General features: G+C 36.1%; 1 protein-coding gene across 1 annotated transcript in view; it reads left to right on the top strand.

The window, feature by feature from the left end:
* The window catches only part of Cln7 (CLN7/MFS domain-containing 8), a 108,116-nt gene that overhangs the window by 79,234 nt on the left and 11,649 nt on the right, over positions 1-17,233 (top strand). The window contains exon 12 of the mRNA XM_089108294.1: positions 12,155-12,309. Within this exon, the coding sequence (XP_088964420.1) occupies positions 12,155-12,309 (155 nt within the window). The remainder of the gene's footprint in view (positions 1-12,154; positions 12,310-17,233) is intronic.

The raw sequence follows: 17,233 nt of genomic DNA, 5'->3' as shown, positions 1-17,233 counted from the left end.
TCTTCCATAGAAAAAGTGATACTCAGACAACCACTGGCCAACTAAAAAAAGCCGAAATCAAACCAAGTGTCAATCTTCCTCAATTAGAGATTCCATAAACTGAAATGATTTGTGGTAGTGTCACTATCAAGGCTGTTGAGCAAGGTGCCAAATTCACCAACGAATATGAACTCACAATGTTTTTCAAGGAGAAGATAAAAAGTAGGTTTGACTTTGAGATTAATAGAGATGGTAACATCATCTTCCTGCATCTTAAGGATGAAAGTGCACTTAAGATTGCACTCAAAAAGCTAGAGGACAGCCTATCAGTCATGGTAGTTTTTGAAGCCAACATTATCTCAGGTAGCATTTGGTGTTGTGGAAGAAACAAAGACATTTTGCCCTACCATAGGAAGGTAATGCAGTACTATAAGTGTCAAAAGTATGGACACTTACATAAAGACTGTAAATCAACAGAGGTTTGCCTAAGATGTGCAAAGAATCACCAAAGCCGAGATTGCCCAGTTAAAATGGAAAGCACAGATGAAAGGACCGATAAATACAAGTGTGCAAACTGTAAAGAAAATCACTCATTAACGTCTTCAATTCGCCAAATAAGAAGAGAAAATCGACAAGTGTTAGAGGTTGATGAAAATTATGGCATGGATTTGAAGAGAGGATTACATATAAAAACTATGCTCCAGCAGTGCAATCAAACTTGAACCCAGAAAAAAGAATAATAAGTAAAACTGCAGCAGAATTGCAACAACGGACAGCAAATAAATTAGTGATTGGGACGTTAACGACCCCTGGCATGTTAAATATTCAAGACTTACCACTGAGTGAAAAGATAGACAAGTTGTGCGATTTAGTCGAAGAGCCGAATTTGGGAAAACTTAATCGCAGTGACATATCAATGGTTTGCCAAGTTAATAGTGGTTTTGAAAATAGATCAAACCCCTGAAAATGCAGCTGAAAATGTTATCTTGGAATGCATGTTCAATTATGGGAGAAAAAAGAGATTTGTTGCTACAATACTGTTATCAAAAATACATTGATGTTTTCTGAATTCAAGAAACATGGCTTAAACCTAATAATATGAGTCCATTCAAAGGTATTAGCGTTTTGAGGAATGACAGAATAAATGAAAAAAAGGAGGTGTAATGATTGGAAACAAAACCATATTCATCACAAGGAATTGGAGTTGACGCATCAACAACCTGCAGATAAAGAAGTGGAAATCATTGGAGCCCAGATTGTTTTGGAAAACAACAGGAAAGCAAATGTTATATGTGTTTATAATAAGGATGGAAATAATGAACCGCTAGGACAAAGAATAGAAGAAGCTATAAATAAAATTCCAGCTGGAGAAGATTTGATATTAGTTGGTCATATGACTGCACACAGCAGATCTTGGCGCAAAGTCAGATTTATTAACAATTCTGGTACTAGCCTAGAGAATTGTTTAATAAACAATTCAATTTGTTTAGTGACACCGAGTGGCATGCCAAAAAGGTTGAACCCTCAGACAGGAGAAACAACAACAATTGACTTGGTATTATGTAGCCCAAGGATATACACTAAATTAAACATAGTATGTGATGCTGGAAGTGAGTTGGCTTGTGATCATTATCCTATATTATACACTCTTGATGAAGAAGGTCCTCACTGGGGTGACACGAAGAAAAGATTTAAGATAAAAAATGTGATTTGGCCCCTTCTTACTGGGGCGTTTGAAGAATTTGATCTGAAGTCATTAACAGACGAAAAAGTGGAATTGTCAAGGAAAATTGAATTATTTAAAGAAACAATGATGAAAATAGTCAAAAATATAGTGCCATATAGTTAAGTGAGTGCTCACAAAGGCTCTATCTGATGGAATAAATACTGCTATTACACAAAGCATTATTTTATGAAAAAGAATAAGATATACGTATTATTTTATTATAAATATTAATATGGAAAAAAAAAACAGAGAAATTTAAAAGCTACTGAAATCATTTCTTGACTCTCATATAAAAGCATTTAGTAGTTTAATAAATAACCTAGACTTTAGAAATCCCACTACAAAAGTGTATGAATTTATGAAAAAGATGAAAAATGGACCTATTTCAAGCAGAAACAACCCTCCAATAATGTATGGTACTACTGTTCTTGTAAACGAAAAGCAGACAACATGCAAACAACAAGCAAACAAAAGCAAACAACGAAAACACATGGAGATAAAAGCTGGTCAGCTTGGAACACAGGGAAAAGATGAGCCATAGCAGACAGAACTTTCTCTGGACAAGAACTGAGGAATCTAATAAGAAACTTGCCAAATAGATCTCCGGGACCTGTTGATATATTACACAATTTGTTAGAGTACTCCCTACACCTTGGCTAAAAGTATTATTGGGAATAATAAATGATGCATGGAAGATGGGAAAATTTCCCGATTTACGGAAATAGGGAGAAGCATGATGTTACCAAAGCCTGGAAAAGATCCTTCAAGGATTGAAAACTACAGATACATTGCCCTCCTCCCTGTGATTGGAAAGTGATGGAAAAGATGATAAGAAAAAGGCTAGAAGTTGTGATGGACCAGAAAAAAAAATCCTGAAAGACATCCAATGAGGCTTTCGTAAAAACAGAGGACAGTCTTACATGCTTGAAACAGGAGGCACTATTCGCTTTGCAAAATGAATGGATACTAGCAGCTGTTTTATTAGATATTGAGGGTGCTTTTGACAACATGCTTCACCGAAAAATTATTGGAGGCCTAACAACAGCAGAAATCAAAGGTCAAATACTAATGTTATTGGAAGATTATCAGAAAGGAAGAAGAGCCAAAGTAAGAATTGGAGAAACATTATCAGAGACTACAGTGTTCTCCGAAAGAGGGATCCCTCAAGATTCAGCCTTGGGCCCTGACATATATAATGTAGGATCATTTGACATTCCTTTTAGTGAAAAAGATGAAGATGGAACTGTTTTTGCGGATGATAATAATGTCTGGGTTATGGCCCGCGACACCTACAAAATAAAGACTTTATTGGCTCAGGTCTTAGAGAAACTAAAAAAGTGGGCCAAAGAAGCTGATTTGAAATTTTCATCAGCTAAAACAAAAGCAATTGTGTTCTCTAGGAAAAGGATTAGAGCCCTCCCAAATATATATCTGAATAAAAATCTGATAGAATATGTGAATGAAGCAAAAATACTAGACGTAGTGGTGGACAATCAGCTCACCTGGAACCCCCATGGGATGTATCTTAAAACAGCATGCCTGAAGCGTATAAATGTAATAAATATAAGTTTAGCTTTTATATCCGGAGGTTTCTCAGCAGAATTCCTTATTCAATGTTATACAAAATATATTATGCCTAAAGTGGAATACTGCTCAACACTATATGGAACAGCTTGCTATTCCACAGCTGCGAGATTGGATGTAAATCGAAATTTAGCCATAAGGATAGCATTTGGAGCCAGGAGAATCATACCTGTTAGCTTTTTGTTATCAGAAAGTGGTCTATTAGACTTAGAAACAAGAAGAAAAATGAGAATAATCAAGTATATGCAGAAGACTTGAATTAAAGAAACTAACCACCCAGTTAAGTCGAAAATTATTAAACCTAGACGACAAGTAACTGCTAACACATGCAAAGCCAGAGATCAATTTAATGGAAGAAGTTTTAGAAATATGTAGAAGATATGGAGTAGAATTCAAATTATCAGAAATGCTGATGGTGAGTAAAATAGAAGTTCCTCTACCATAGGAGGAAAACAGGATTTTATCAACAAATATACCTGAAGAACTGTCGTTTCGGATGCTGATGAGTAATGAATATGAAGGATATATAACAGTATTTACTGATGGATCTAAAGTTGATGAAACTAAGCATGTTGGAAACTAAGCATGATGAAACTATAGCATTTTGGTGCCCTCAGAAAAACATATCGAGAAAATTCAAATTGCCCCCCGAATGCAGTGTATTTCAGGCAGAAGTATATGCTATTACAAAGCCCTTAGAATTTGCTGAAGAATGTGAAGAAGAAAAATTTGTAATATGTTTCGATCAAACAGCGCTATTCAAGCTATTACAAATACTAAAATCATGCCAAAACTAAGTAGAGAAGTCATAAAGTGCTACATTAAGCTACATGCAGCAACAGAGAAGAAGAAGACTTTCATTCAGTGGATCCCCGCTCACATTGGAATCATAGGAAGTGAAACATAGGGAATGAACGTATGCTAAGTCTGCAGTTGAAGTTTGAATAAGTTTGAATGAATTGGACACCCCTCAAGAATATCTGATGCTCGGGAAAGTAATTCAAGAGTTGAACAAAGAAGGCTTTCAATCAAACAGGGATTCGACTGGAAATTTGTTCATTACTAAGAAAAATCAAAGGATAATGGAAACTAAATTGTATAAAGAATTAAATAGATTTGAAGCAAAGAAAATATTCCGCCTTCGATCAAACCATGCAGGAGTAGGATATTACAAAGCAAGATTTTGGGGAGAAAGTGATTGTCCCAAATGTGGGAGCTTAGAGACCATTGAACACTTGTTGATAGAGTACCGTGATAGTGAAGAAGAAAGACGAGAAATAGTGGAATTTTTTAGACTTAAGAGAAGGCAGCCAAGCCTAAATTTATTACTGGGTGGATTAGAAAGTGAAGAAGAAAATTGTTTGATTACACGTCTTGTAATAGAGTTTTTGAAGAAAAGTGGAAGAATTATGGACATTTGAAAGCAGTTCATAAAGCAGAGACTTTATACGCGCTTGAAGAATAAGAAGTGAAGATTAGATATCCACTGGCTTCCCCTGGGCTGTACAGCGAGAGGGGAATCATCCCGTTCTTGAATCCAGAATCCTTCCTCCTCGCGACAAGAGATGACTCATTTAAATGGATTCTTAACTATCCAAAGAGATTAGCCCTCTCCAAAGATCCACAAGTTTAATTTTTTCCACGAGAATCCCCTACCTCCAAGTAGGCTATGATTGAAATTACCCTTCTACTTAAACTTTTCTTTATGAGAGCATTAGTTTATGATGTATATTTGGTCGTATGATTTTGTTCTAACTCTTTAACTCCCAATCCATTTTTTTCGATAGATGTTCTATATATATATATATATATATATATATATATATATATATATATATATATATATATATATATATATATATATATATATATATATATATATATATATATATATATATATATATATATATATATATATATATATATATATATATATATATATATATATATATATATATATATATATATATATATATATATATATATATATATATATATATGTATATATATATATATATATATATATATATATATATATATATATATTTTTTTTTTTTTTTTTTATATATATATATATATATATATATATATATATATATATATATATATATATATATATATATATATATATATATATATATTTCTTTGTGTTTGGTTTATTTTTTTTTTGTGTTGAGTAGGTTTTGTGTTTTTTAATTTTTTTTTGTCAATTTTTATATATTTATATATATATATATATATATATATATATATATATATATATATATATATATATATATATATATATATATATATATATATATATATATATATATATATATATATATATATATATATATATATATATATATATATATGTTTCCGGACAGAAAGTTAGTTTCAAATTATTTGGTCAAATTATATTTTTGGGGTTATATTATATTTTATATCAATTAAATGTTCATATTTTTTCTTACTAGTATCCTCATTTATTTATTTTATATTTATTCATTATAAATTACCTTTTAGTGGCACTACAGTTTTTTATTCACATATTGAAGGTTCCATTCTAACTTAGCGAATTCGCTTAGACATGAAATAGATAGGAATATATCATTCGCATGAATTAGTTTGGGAAATGATGTGTGAATTGGGTGAAAATGATGAGGAATCAGACAATCAGATACTTTTATAATTTAAATGTTCTATTTAAGTTTCTTCTGTTTTTCCCAACTAATACTGTTTTGTCTGCTTTCTCTAGTTCAACTGTTTTGTATTAGAGACTGGGGCACCTCCGTGCACTTTTTAATCAAAGTTACCTGCTTCGGCTTGTGCGCGCTATCGGGACTTCTTATTTGGCACCAGCATAGCTTAGCCACTTGGACAGAGCCTGGACAGAGTTAAAGCGAAAATATGCAAGCGCTGCTACGTAGTTGACGTTTTCCCTGGGTCCACAAAATGTCCGAAACTGCCCCTCTATAGGGGCAGCTTTGCACAGGTGTGGGGGTAGCTCCGGACATGCTTTCAGATACTGTATTCTTCAGATATAGGATACAAAAGTAAATAGAAAAGAAAAAAGGTTCATAGTTATCAAACTTAAATCACTCAGCGGATATGATCCAACCAAAGACCTGCAAAAACATAAGTAGCTTGGACCCGAGCAGTTCCACCGTGTCGAGTCACCTCCAGCTTCTTCACGACATCTTCAAACGACACCGATGCCTTGTCTTCAATATCAGGAAAGTGAAATCGATCAGAGTCTTTCTTTCTCCGTAGAAAAGAAACCTGAAACTCCCTGTTCATAATATCAGTCTTCAACATCTTTGCTGCATAAAGAACAAAATCTTTCTTAAGCTGAAACCTCACTAGCACAAATTCGTCAACCTTGATCTCTTCTGGAATGAATGAAACTTCACTTTCAGTTTCAGGTATTTCACAGTCTGACCCTGCATGGAGGCTTTCATCTGAAGAGTCATGGAAAGAGATTTCCGAAGGGGAGGAAGGTTCTCTTATCGTTGACAACTCTTGCTCCTTGCTCTTTGCCAGTTTTACTCTTTTCCTACCAGTCTTCTTTGCTGACTTTGCTTGTGCTCTTTTCTCCAGATCTTCTTTCTCTGGCGTATCCGTTAAAATTCTCGTTTTGCCAACTCGAGCCCTATTCACAGTTAGCTTTCTTGGTTTAGCCTTCGGGAATCGAAAAATGTCTTCTGGATTGACATCATGTTTGGGCCCTGGTGGTTGCTCTAAGGCCGAGGACTTCAGGACAGGGTCAGCAACTGCTTCCAAAGTATTCCTAGACTCTACCCTGTCAGTTACTTCTCCAGCGGTGTTTGGTCTGTCTGAGACCTTAGCGGCGATGAAGTCTGCATCAGTGAACGCTGATCTTGAGAATGGCCATATTCCTGGTTTTGAAAAGCCCGATGTGATGTTGTTCGGAGTAAACGCTAGGGGATAAGCTTGACCAACTAGGTTTGCGGTGTGAGTTATTTGAAATCTTTCGTGTGGATGGTTTGTTTGCCACTCGCCGAACTTAGCCCTCAGATACGCCTTGAACGGGCCATAGACAGATATATCTAAGGGCTGCATTTTGTGGCTGCAGTGTGGCGGAAATGTGAGAAGCACTACTCCATTCTCTTTTGCATATAGAACTGCCTCCAAATAAATATGGCTTTCATGGTTATCGAGGATGAGCAACACCGGATTCTCCTTGTCGCATCGAGTGTGCTTGACGAAGTGCTTCATAACTTCTAAGAAGTTCGGTCGAGTCATCCAACCAGACTGGAAAGCTAACCCAAGGCTACCAGGTGGTGCTCCATGGAGCATGTGTTCTCTGAAGTGCACGCGTGGGAACACAAACGCTGGGGGGACGGTGTTCCTGATGGCATTAACGATGCAACACACTGTAACTAACTCCCCCCGCTCAGCAGCAACGGCCTTGCCCACTTGCTTTATACCAGATTTCGGTATGACTTTAGGGCTATTCATGACAGTTGTTACTCCGGTTTCGTCTAGGTTGTACACTCGTTCAGGTGTGAAGCGGTGCCGATTGTATAAAGCTTCAAGATTATTCATGAACGAGTTTACATTGAAGGGATTGAATCCTGAAGCCCTGGCCAGGCTGGTGTTCTCAGGTTTCCGAAGACTCAGCTCTGGATGACGCTTCATAAATCCATATGACCAGTCATATGTGGCGGCACACTTTTCATCCCAGTTCTTGGGATAAGAGACCCTCAGCTTCACTGCATATTGATATGCCAGCTTCTGAGTTTGTGCTAAAGTCAAACCAAAGTGAAGTTTGCAGGAACGAAGAAGGTAAGTCTTAAGTTTTTCCTCTTGATCGTCAGTGAAAACCTGACGGGTGGAATACTTTCCTCGTTTCAAATTGGCTGATCTGGCTATTCCTTCATCCACACTAGTCTCGTTGGCTGATTTATATTCATTCTTTGTTTTCTGCTTTATATCCGCAACAGACCCCGACGCAGGTCTACCACAATCAACCCAAATTCGCAACCAAAGTTTTGCCTTATTTTTATAATTCTTTAATTCAGGATCGGCAGCCCATATAGATTTTCGCGTTTTAATACGAATACGCTCTTCGGGAACCGCAATTTTTTCAGCTTCTTTCATACATCTTATTATATCATCAATCCTTCCTTTCCTTTTAAAAATGAAAGAAAAAAAGACCAATGGCTGCTCAAATCATCGGGGCACCTCCGGACAGTGTCCAAACCTGCCCCAAAAAAATTGTCCGGAGGTGCCCCTAAGGAGCCTTTCAGAAGAAAAGAGTCATAACCAAAGAACACCTAGAGTTACGTCAATCTTATGTAGAGGAAGCATATTTGGGTTCGTTTTGCCTGTTCCTAGAACATTACATTAAATGTATCTATAAAACTTACCTCTCTATTTCACTTTTATCATCACGCGAAACAATTGGCAGCTGTATCTTTAAAGTCTTATTACCGACTGACTCACTGCTATGCTATTTGATGGAAGTGCCATCTTGCCTCCAAGATGAACAGTAAAATGGCACATCTTTGCGATTTTTTTCCAATTTTTCCGCTAGATAACAAAGCCAACAGGTTCGATGTCTGGAGGTGCCCCGTGTGCGGAGGTACCCCAGTCTCCCCTATATATTTTCCACATAAAACATTCAGGTCTATTAAATGCTCTGTGTAGACTGCAAGTGCTTAGTAAAATTTTAAGATTATCAAACAATTAACAATTAACTAAAAAAATAAATAAAAGAATCTAAGAGCAAGTTAATAAAAAATTATATTTAAATCCCACTAATACGATAAACTAAGCTACGTTGAGGTCTGAAAGTGCCAAAGACAGTGAAAGTTATCACTTTGTTTAGATTGGTTAAGTGGAAACTTACACAACACAGTTTTGGTCGTAGCAGACGCCAAATTCAAATAAATTTGAAAATTGAGTGAAAAATCAGCAAAAAATTAGCTGAAACATTGGGACAAAAGGGCTTGAAAAGGTGCAGCTTTCCTTTGAATGTGTATTTATCTTTGAGAATCAACAGATTGTTAATACCTTAATTTTATGGACGAAAAATGTTGTCCATATTTACTTATTAGTTTTTACTGTTTGTAAAAACTTATTACTTATTAACGTTTTACTTTGTAAAAACGTTTTACTTATTAGTTTTTAACGTGGCAGCTTTGTCGAAAATTCAATATTGCTTTAAAAATTTTGAAACAACTACAAGAAAAATATTAGATGAATACAACTAAAATGGAGCCACAGCGAAATGTTTTCTTTTGATAATCTTGGTACTTTGAAATAAAATGTTAGCAACAGTTTAGCAAATTTTTTATTTATAGAATAGCCAAATCGCCAAAAAGTTTTCTTGGACGCTAGAATTTGAAAATAGAACTCTACAACTCAAAAACAGCTCCGTGCTAGTTCTATTTTCAAAATTTATTGTGTCAAAATTTAAACTTAGCCTACTTGAAATTACAGCCGCCCTATTTTAAAAGACTTGAATTAGTAAGTAAGTAAGTAAGTAAATTTATTGCCCGAAAACTCACATGGAATTAAAACGGAGTATAACAAAGGAAAAAGAAAAGAAAAGTCACACTAGGGAACATTACCAAACATATTTACAAATTATGTACATTAGCAAAACTACTGGCACAAGATGGCTAGGTACGGGTTCGCTATTCCCTTAGCGTTTTTCAGAAAATTCTTGGCAACACGGTTAACACAGACTGTTGGATCAGATACACCATAATTACGCATGATATAGGAGTTACTCGTCCCTGGTGGAATTCTCAGAAGGAACTTTGCGAATCGAAAAACAGAACTCTTACTTGGCACACTGAGCGGACGCCAGGTATTTCCAAAAAGGTACTATATACAGTACACGGGGAAGGGCAATGGCATTATATAGTGACGCAAGATATTTACGGCAGAACCAATGTCTGTTACCAATAATTGACCCGTACGCAATTCACATTTTCACTTCTACGTGGCGTACAAGAAGCGTCCGATGGAGCAAATTTGTGAGCAAGGGGTTTTGTGCCAAGGAATATCTTGGAACAGTTATGCAAGGCCCCTGAGTATTACCATATATTGACCATTCTAACATATTTTTTTTCTCTAAGTAAAAGTAGCTACAGTATTTGTACAGGTTACAGTTTTTTCTCTATGCCAATAAATATTTTTTGAAGCACTTTGGCCTATATATCTGCTGGAAATTCCTACAGGTAGGCAGAGCCAGCTATAGGTCTGCGACTGTGTTGCCACTTATACCGCATTTTGCGTATAATACCGCAATCTGGAGAGAAATGCCGCACTTTTTACTGATTATACCACATACCGCAACTATACCGCGAAATGACTTTGATCAGCGCATTTATGCCGCAAAATGAATTTTATCACTGAATTTATCCTAAGTAATGTCACCGCACGGCAACAGGGGCAAATGTTTCCTCTCTACTTCTAATGACATATGGCTGGATAGGTTACTGCGGAACTCGCTAAAATTCAAACTAGTAATTAATGTGCTTCCAAGAGCAAATATTTTACATATCAGTCAGGTGCCAGAATGAAAGTAGTTTTCAACCATTAGTATGGTAAAGATGTACAGACACTGCAAAGCAGAGCCAATACTATTGTAGAATTTAGTAAATAAGTAGGCCCGGGCTATCCTATCTTGCTTCTTTTGGGCATTACCTTTCCACTTTTACAGCCCAAAAGACTGAGCAGTATACAGTAAAAGAAGTTAAAGCTTATAAACAAAGAAATAAAGTTTTGAGCAATTACGTCTTGGGCACTTATGTTGACAAGAATGTCATTACCTTCTTTGCTTTGGGGCGAGGAATAAAAATATGCTGACAAATTAAAAACCGAATCATGCTGAGGATTTTTTAAAGCAAGTAGATAATATGCTCTCTCAAAAAGTTAAAAATTGTAGAAAGGCATCACTACAAATTATATTATTCATTAAATTAATTTTTTTGAAAATATATTTTAAGGAAGTAAGTTGTGTAAAAACTGCTTCTGTATCGCAAAACATCTAAAATTGAAAAGGGGAGAAAATGAGCATCTGGTTCGAGAATGTCGTTTGGCATATTTGCTGAGCCAGTAAAAACTTTTCAATCTAGCATTCTCGTCTTTTGGAGTGCGTCAAACTGTCTACTTTCTTAAAAAAAGGTGGCGGAAGACTGGAAGCGTAGACTCGCACATTTGTCTCTTTTTTCGTTTTCAAGGCCGGTATATCAGAGGATCCAAAAATAGAAAAATGGCACAAAAACGACAGTATATACGGTATTTTTGAAGAAAGCGCCGAAAATGAAACGAATATTGAAAAATAAACTTTTAATCTAGTTTAAAACAGAAAAGAATAGATTATCTTGCTTCCAATTTTCCAGAGAACGTGTGGTCTGGACAAGCTATTAGTGATGAATTACGGGCGAGAGTGCCTGAAAGTGGGAAAAAGATATGAATTTATCATTGGGCCCCTTTTTTATATGGGGTGGATATCTGGGGGATGTCTCTTTTCATTTTATTCTACCTTTCTTGTTCAAAGTTTATAGCAAATCCATCACTTAAAAAAATAATAAAGAATAGTATCCATTTGCTAGAAAAGTAGCTAGGAATTAATTACTTTTAAAAGGTAAGTTTTTTGTTGAAACTAGTGACAACGTATTTGCATTACGGGTATCAAAATATATCATAAATTGTACCATGTTTCGGTAGAAAGGATACCGCAAAAACACCGCTATTATCATCGACCGACACCGCTTTTTGGTATCGGTCAGGTGGCAACACTGTTCAGCGAGTTTGTCTTGCTGACTTCACAAACAGGGGACCAAATTGGTTACTTTCAAAATAATTATGATTTTTTTTAATTTCCTCTTTTTTTACTTATAGGATGTCCATATGACGAGCAACCGTGGTGTGAGTTTACACCAGCTGTGAAAGTTGAGCAATTTTACATTGGATACATGTTTACCTCAATAGGGTATCCTTTCGGAATTGCAATGGTGAACAGTCTATATGCAAAGCTTCTCGGTCCTATTTCTCAGGTAATAATGACTTACGCTAAGCCACTTCCACCAGTTTCTAGTAAATTATCTACAACATTATAGGTAAAAAATAAACAGGTAATTAATGGCCTATAAATATTCGAAGAAGAGGGGCCAAAATTCAAAAACACAAAAATGAGGCGTAGCATTTTCAAAATGTACGGACAAAAAATCGGGAAAGGAATCTGGGGAGTCAAGAGGGAGTCAGGGACTCTTCTGCGTGCGTTTCCACTGATAGAGGGGGAAAGCTTTAAAGGCCTTTGTTAAAAAGAAAAAAAGGGAAGAAACAAGTACCGCCAAACAGTTTGCGGTAACGAACTGTAAGTAAGGAGTGATCCGGCTCAATAGTAACCGAAACTCTAAAAAACGGAATTTTGATACCAGTAGATACATCAAAAGAATCAGATTTTTCAGCTAATTTCAAATATATAAGTTTTATCAATTTTAGCTTTACCCATCAAAATTTACGTGTCTGAGAAAATTTCCCTTATTTTCGAAAAAGGAAGAAACACGGCCTAAAAGCCATACAAATTTAATGAAAATCCCACCTTCAGATTCAGCGTATATAGCTGAATCTATAGCTGAACCCTACTATAAAAGTTTCAAGCTCCTATCCGCAAAAATGTGGAATTTTGTATTTTTGCCAGAAGAAAAATCACGGCTGCGTGTTTATTTGTTTTTTTGTTCCCAGGGTGATCGTATCGGACCAGTGCTCCTAGAATATCGCAGGAAGGCTCACTCGAACTGAAATTAAAAGTTCTAGTGCTCTTTTTAAGATAAAAAAGTGGAGGGCAACAAGGCCCCCTCCCACGCTCATTTTTTCCCAATTTTTTCAAAGTCACCCGATCAAAATTTCGAGACAGCCATTTTGTTCAGCATGGTCGGAAAATACAATAACTATGCCTTTGAGGATGACTTAATCCCTCACAGTCCCCGGGGGAAGGTCTGGAAGTTTTGAACTTTGCCCAATGTTTACATATAGGCCTAAGTATTGGTTATTGGGAAGTATACAGAAGTTTTGAGGGGGGACTTTTTCTGGTATTTGGGGTGTGGGTCGAGGTTTACGTGGAAGGATCTCTCCATGGATAAATTTTTCGTGGGGGAAGGGACATTGCTATGAAGGGGGCGCCGGATTTCCCAGCATTACTTAAAAAAACGATCAGAAATTAAATAAAAAAAACAATTTTTTCAACTGAAAGTAAGGAGCAACATCAAAACTTAAAACGAACAGAAATTATTACGTATATGAATGGGTTCGCCTCCTAGTCATTACCTCACTTTTACGCTATTTTGGCTAACCGTAACTTAAAACGAACAGAAAATATTCCGTATATGAAAGGGGCGGTCCCCTCCTCAACGCCTCGCTCTTTACGTTAAAGGTTTTCATTGTTTTAAAAAATAGAGTTGTGAGAAAGAGTCCAATTTTAGCGTAAAAAGCGAGGCGTTGAGGAGGGAACATCCCCTTTCATATTCGGAATAATTTCTGACCGTTTTAAGTTTTAATGTCGCTCCTTACTTTCAGTTAAAAAAAAACTTGTTTTTTTATTTAACTACTAAAAAAAGGAAAGCAAAAATGGATAAAATAAAAAGAAACTCAGACAAACAAATACCATACAATAAAAAATAATTTTACATTTGCAAAAATGCTATTATTATTACATTTTCCGAGAGAAAAATACAAAAAAATATATCTAATAATTAGTAAGGAAGTAATTGCTGTCCCTGTAATCCAAACCAGTATTGCGGATATATTTTGAGACACCAGTCATCTTTATAAGTATTATGTGTTTTGTTTTCTTCGCTAATTTACCCTCATCTGTTGTACGGCTGTTTCGTGGGGTGAATTACCTTTTTTTTTATTAACAATTCTTACCATGACTTCAAACATTATGCATAAGAGAAATTTGTGCTTTAGTTATTTGAGTACACGTGAGATCAATGCGTAAGAAAGTCGTAAATTTACCCTTTCCAGAACTGGCTTTTTTTTTTGTTAATCACAGTTTGATTTCTGTTATGATATGGAGCCCAATGGCTTTAAGGTTAGGTTAGGAGCCCAAGAGCCCAATGGCTCTACCTTGAGCCCAATGGCTTTAAGGTAGCGCTATTATTCATTATAAACACTAGGAACGTTATTGTTTTGACGATTTCAAAGGCATTTGGGACCAAAAATCTGCATTGCCTGTGGAGTTAGTGCTTCCGGGAGCAACTGCCACTGCAGGTTCCTATTTTGAAAGTTTGCTACATCTATGGAGAGTTATTCAAAAGATTCAAAGCCATTATCTTAAAGAGACATTGTTAAATGGCTCTTTAAGTGGTTCTGTAGTCATTGTTAAATGGCTCTGTAGGCTTTGAGTTATAGTCTTCTGAGACTGTAAGCCATTCAAAGAGTTATTCAAAAGAGTTGTTTAAAGCATGTGAGTTCTGTAATTGTTCTGATCCATGACAATGTCCGTTTTCACAGCGCTCGTGTATCCCAATGGCTTCTTGAGCAATTTAAATAGTAGCGATTTTTCGAAAACTCTCTATAAACTCCCGACTTAGTGCCAAGGGAGCTCCATATTTTCCTTGAATTGAAGAAGCGGCTTTGAAAACTATAAATCCAAACTGAACGAAATTGAAAGCTTGAGCCAGACTTGAGACCATACAGAAGTAAACTGAACTACTATATCTCCAAACGACAGTTTATAGAATTATCCAGTAAGTTTACGGCAGATCATTTCTGGTCTTCATTCTCGGTACGAACAAAAAGCTCCTCCCACTTCTTTCTGCATTAGCGGGTTAGTCTGTTTCCGTCAATCAATGAGAAATGGTTACAAAGTGCATTATTCGTAATAGTGGGTGTCCACTTGTTTCGTGTCCAAAAGAAATCTGACTTGTCTACCCGTGAAAAGATCTAATGCCGCTTATGTTTCTATCTGCAAAAACGTTCTCTGGAGCACTTGCACCTTGGTCCGGGTTTTTATAATGGGTGAGATAGGGTATGATCATACTGCTAATTCTATAAACTGTGCTCCAAACTGACGAGAAGATCAAAGGAACAGTCAAAAGTCAGTTCAGATCATTGGCACTGGCGTTTTATGACGAGGATTTTACAAAGTTGGCTTATACATTTGACAAATGCGTCAATCGTAAAGATGACTACGTATAAAAATAAGCTCGATTGTATATTAATTGTGAAGGCCCAGGCCTACACAAGATAAAGGAAGATGATAAATTACTTCCTCCTCTCAAAACGTAAATAAGACATACGCACTCCTTCTTGTATTTGTTTGAGGGCTCATGGAGAGTTAAACAATTTAGAATTGACGCTCTTTTGAGCATATGGGATTCCCCGACCATTACCAACCCTCCTTCATTAGACCTAATTATTCATTACTGAATACAATCTCATGAAAAATTATGTGAATCAACTTAGGTAAATCAAGTGAAGATAAATGTTGACTAAGTTAAATATTAACCATTTAACTTGTGTCGACTACGTGAATTTACAGGAACGAATGTGCCATCATGTGGCATTATTTTCTCTGCAATTGGGAAGCTCAATATACAGTTATTACATTCTTTCAAATTGATTGGCTGTATTAGAACTTTCAGTCTATACTAACTTGGTCCTCTTTAAGGCAAAATCATAGTTTGGTACCACAAAATGGTAGAAAAGCCATTTTCCCTTGGCCAAATCTTTTTAGTCATACAGTTCCTGGTAACGAACTGTAAGTAAGGAGCGATCCGGCTCAATGGTAACCAAAACTCTAAAAACTGAATTTTGATACAGTACATACATCAAAAAAAATCAAATTTTCATGCTAATTTCTAATATCTAAGTTTTATCAAGTTAAGCCTTACCCATCAAAAGTTACGAGAACATTAGTAGTGAGCCGTTATAAGATTTGAACCTTACAAGCCTGAGGCATGGATATATGTGTAGTTTCAACTGTACATGCCTTACCATGGGCAGGTATCTAGTACTACAGACGGTACATGCCTTACCAGACAGGTTTCTGAGGCAACACCCATTTTCTGGAACAATCAGAGAGCAACGAATGCGGACGGTACTCCATATACGGTTACTTGATTATCATAGCTATAGCAATCAGATTCAGTACATGCCACACGGGTTTCTGAGGTAAACAGCCTAGCTGGTTAACAGTCAAGCTTTCGACTATTAGCATTCAACGGAAGGTTTAATGATTGCATACGGTATTAGATACCAAAAAGTTGTATCATTTACATAAAACTAACTCAGTTTGCGAAAAAAGGTATTCCATTGGCATAACTCTGCTCTGAATGATCTTAATTGGTGATTGAATAATAGGGGTGAAACAGAGCTCACTAATATTTTTAATTGAATTGTATGAAAGTGGTAAAAAAAAGGGTTAGTGTGCTTACCAGTTAAGGTAAGCCCGAAGGGAGGGGCTAACTCTTACGCAATTTAATATAAATTTGGAACAAAATCGTTGGTTTCAATCTACGGAAACGACTACTGTTGACAAGGTAATCATGGGACTTAACTTGGCTTCACTTCTTGACTGTGTTCTGTATAGTAAACAACTACCGTATGAACAGCGTTGCCTTTCTGATATAGGGTTTAAGATGGATATGCTAAAAGTTGAAACTCATAGAGTTACAGATGCCAAGATGATCATTTGGTTTGGCCTAGGTTTACTCTTCGACTTTGTTCTGTATAATGCGCAAGAACTATTTGAGCAATGCTGTCAATATAAAATATGCCTTAGCATTGGGGCTTACTAGAAAGTGGAAACTAATAAAAATGTAGATGCCAAGAAAAGAATTTTAATAGAAAAATTCAGAACAATCCTTAGAAATCCTCAAGGACCATCAAGGACCACATCCACCAACGACCCTAACCACCAAGGACCTAAACCTCCAAGGGACCCCCAACCTCAAAGGGGCCCCCTCCCTCAAA

The sequence above is a fragment of the Artemia sp. Qi Xiang Cuo genome, chromosome 2, assembly GCF_049724085.1.
Source record: "Artemia sp. Qi Xiang Cuo chromosome 2, ASM4972408v1, whole genome shotgun sequence".
NCBI lineage: Eukaryota > Metazoa > Arthropoda > Branchiopoda > Anostraca > Artemiidae > Artemia > Artemia sp. Qi Xiang Cuo.
The sequence above is the reverse complement of the archived record's forward strand: the minus strand, read 5'-3'. Positions and strand labels throughout refer to the sequence as shown.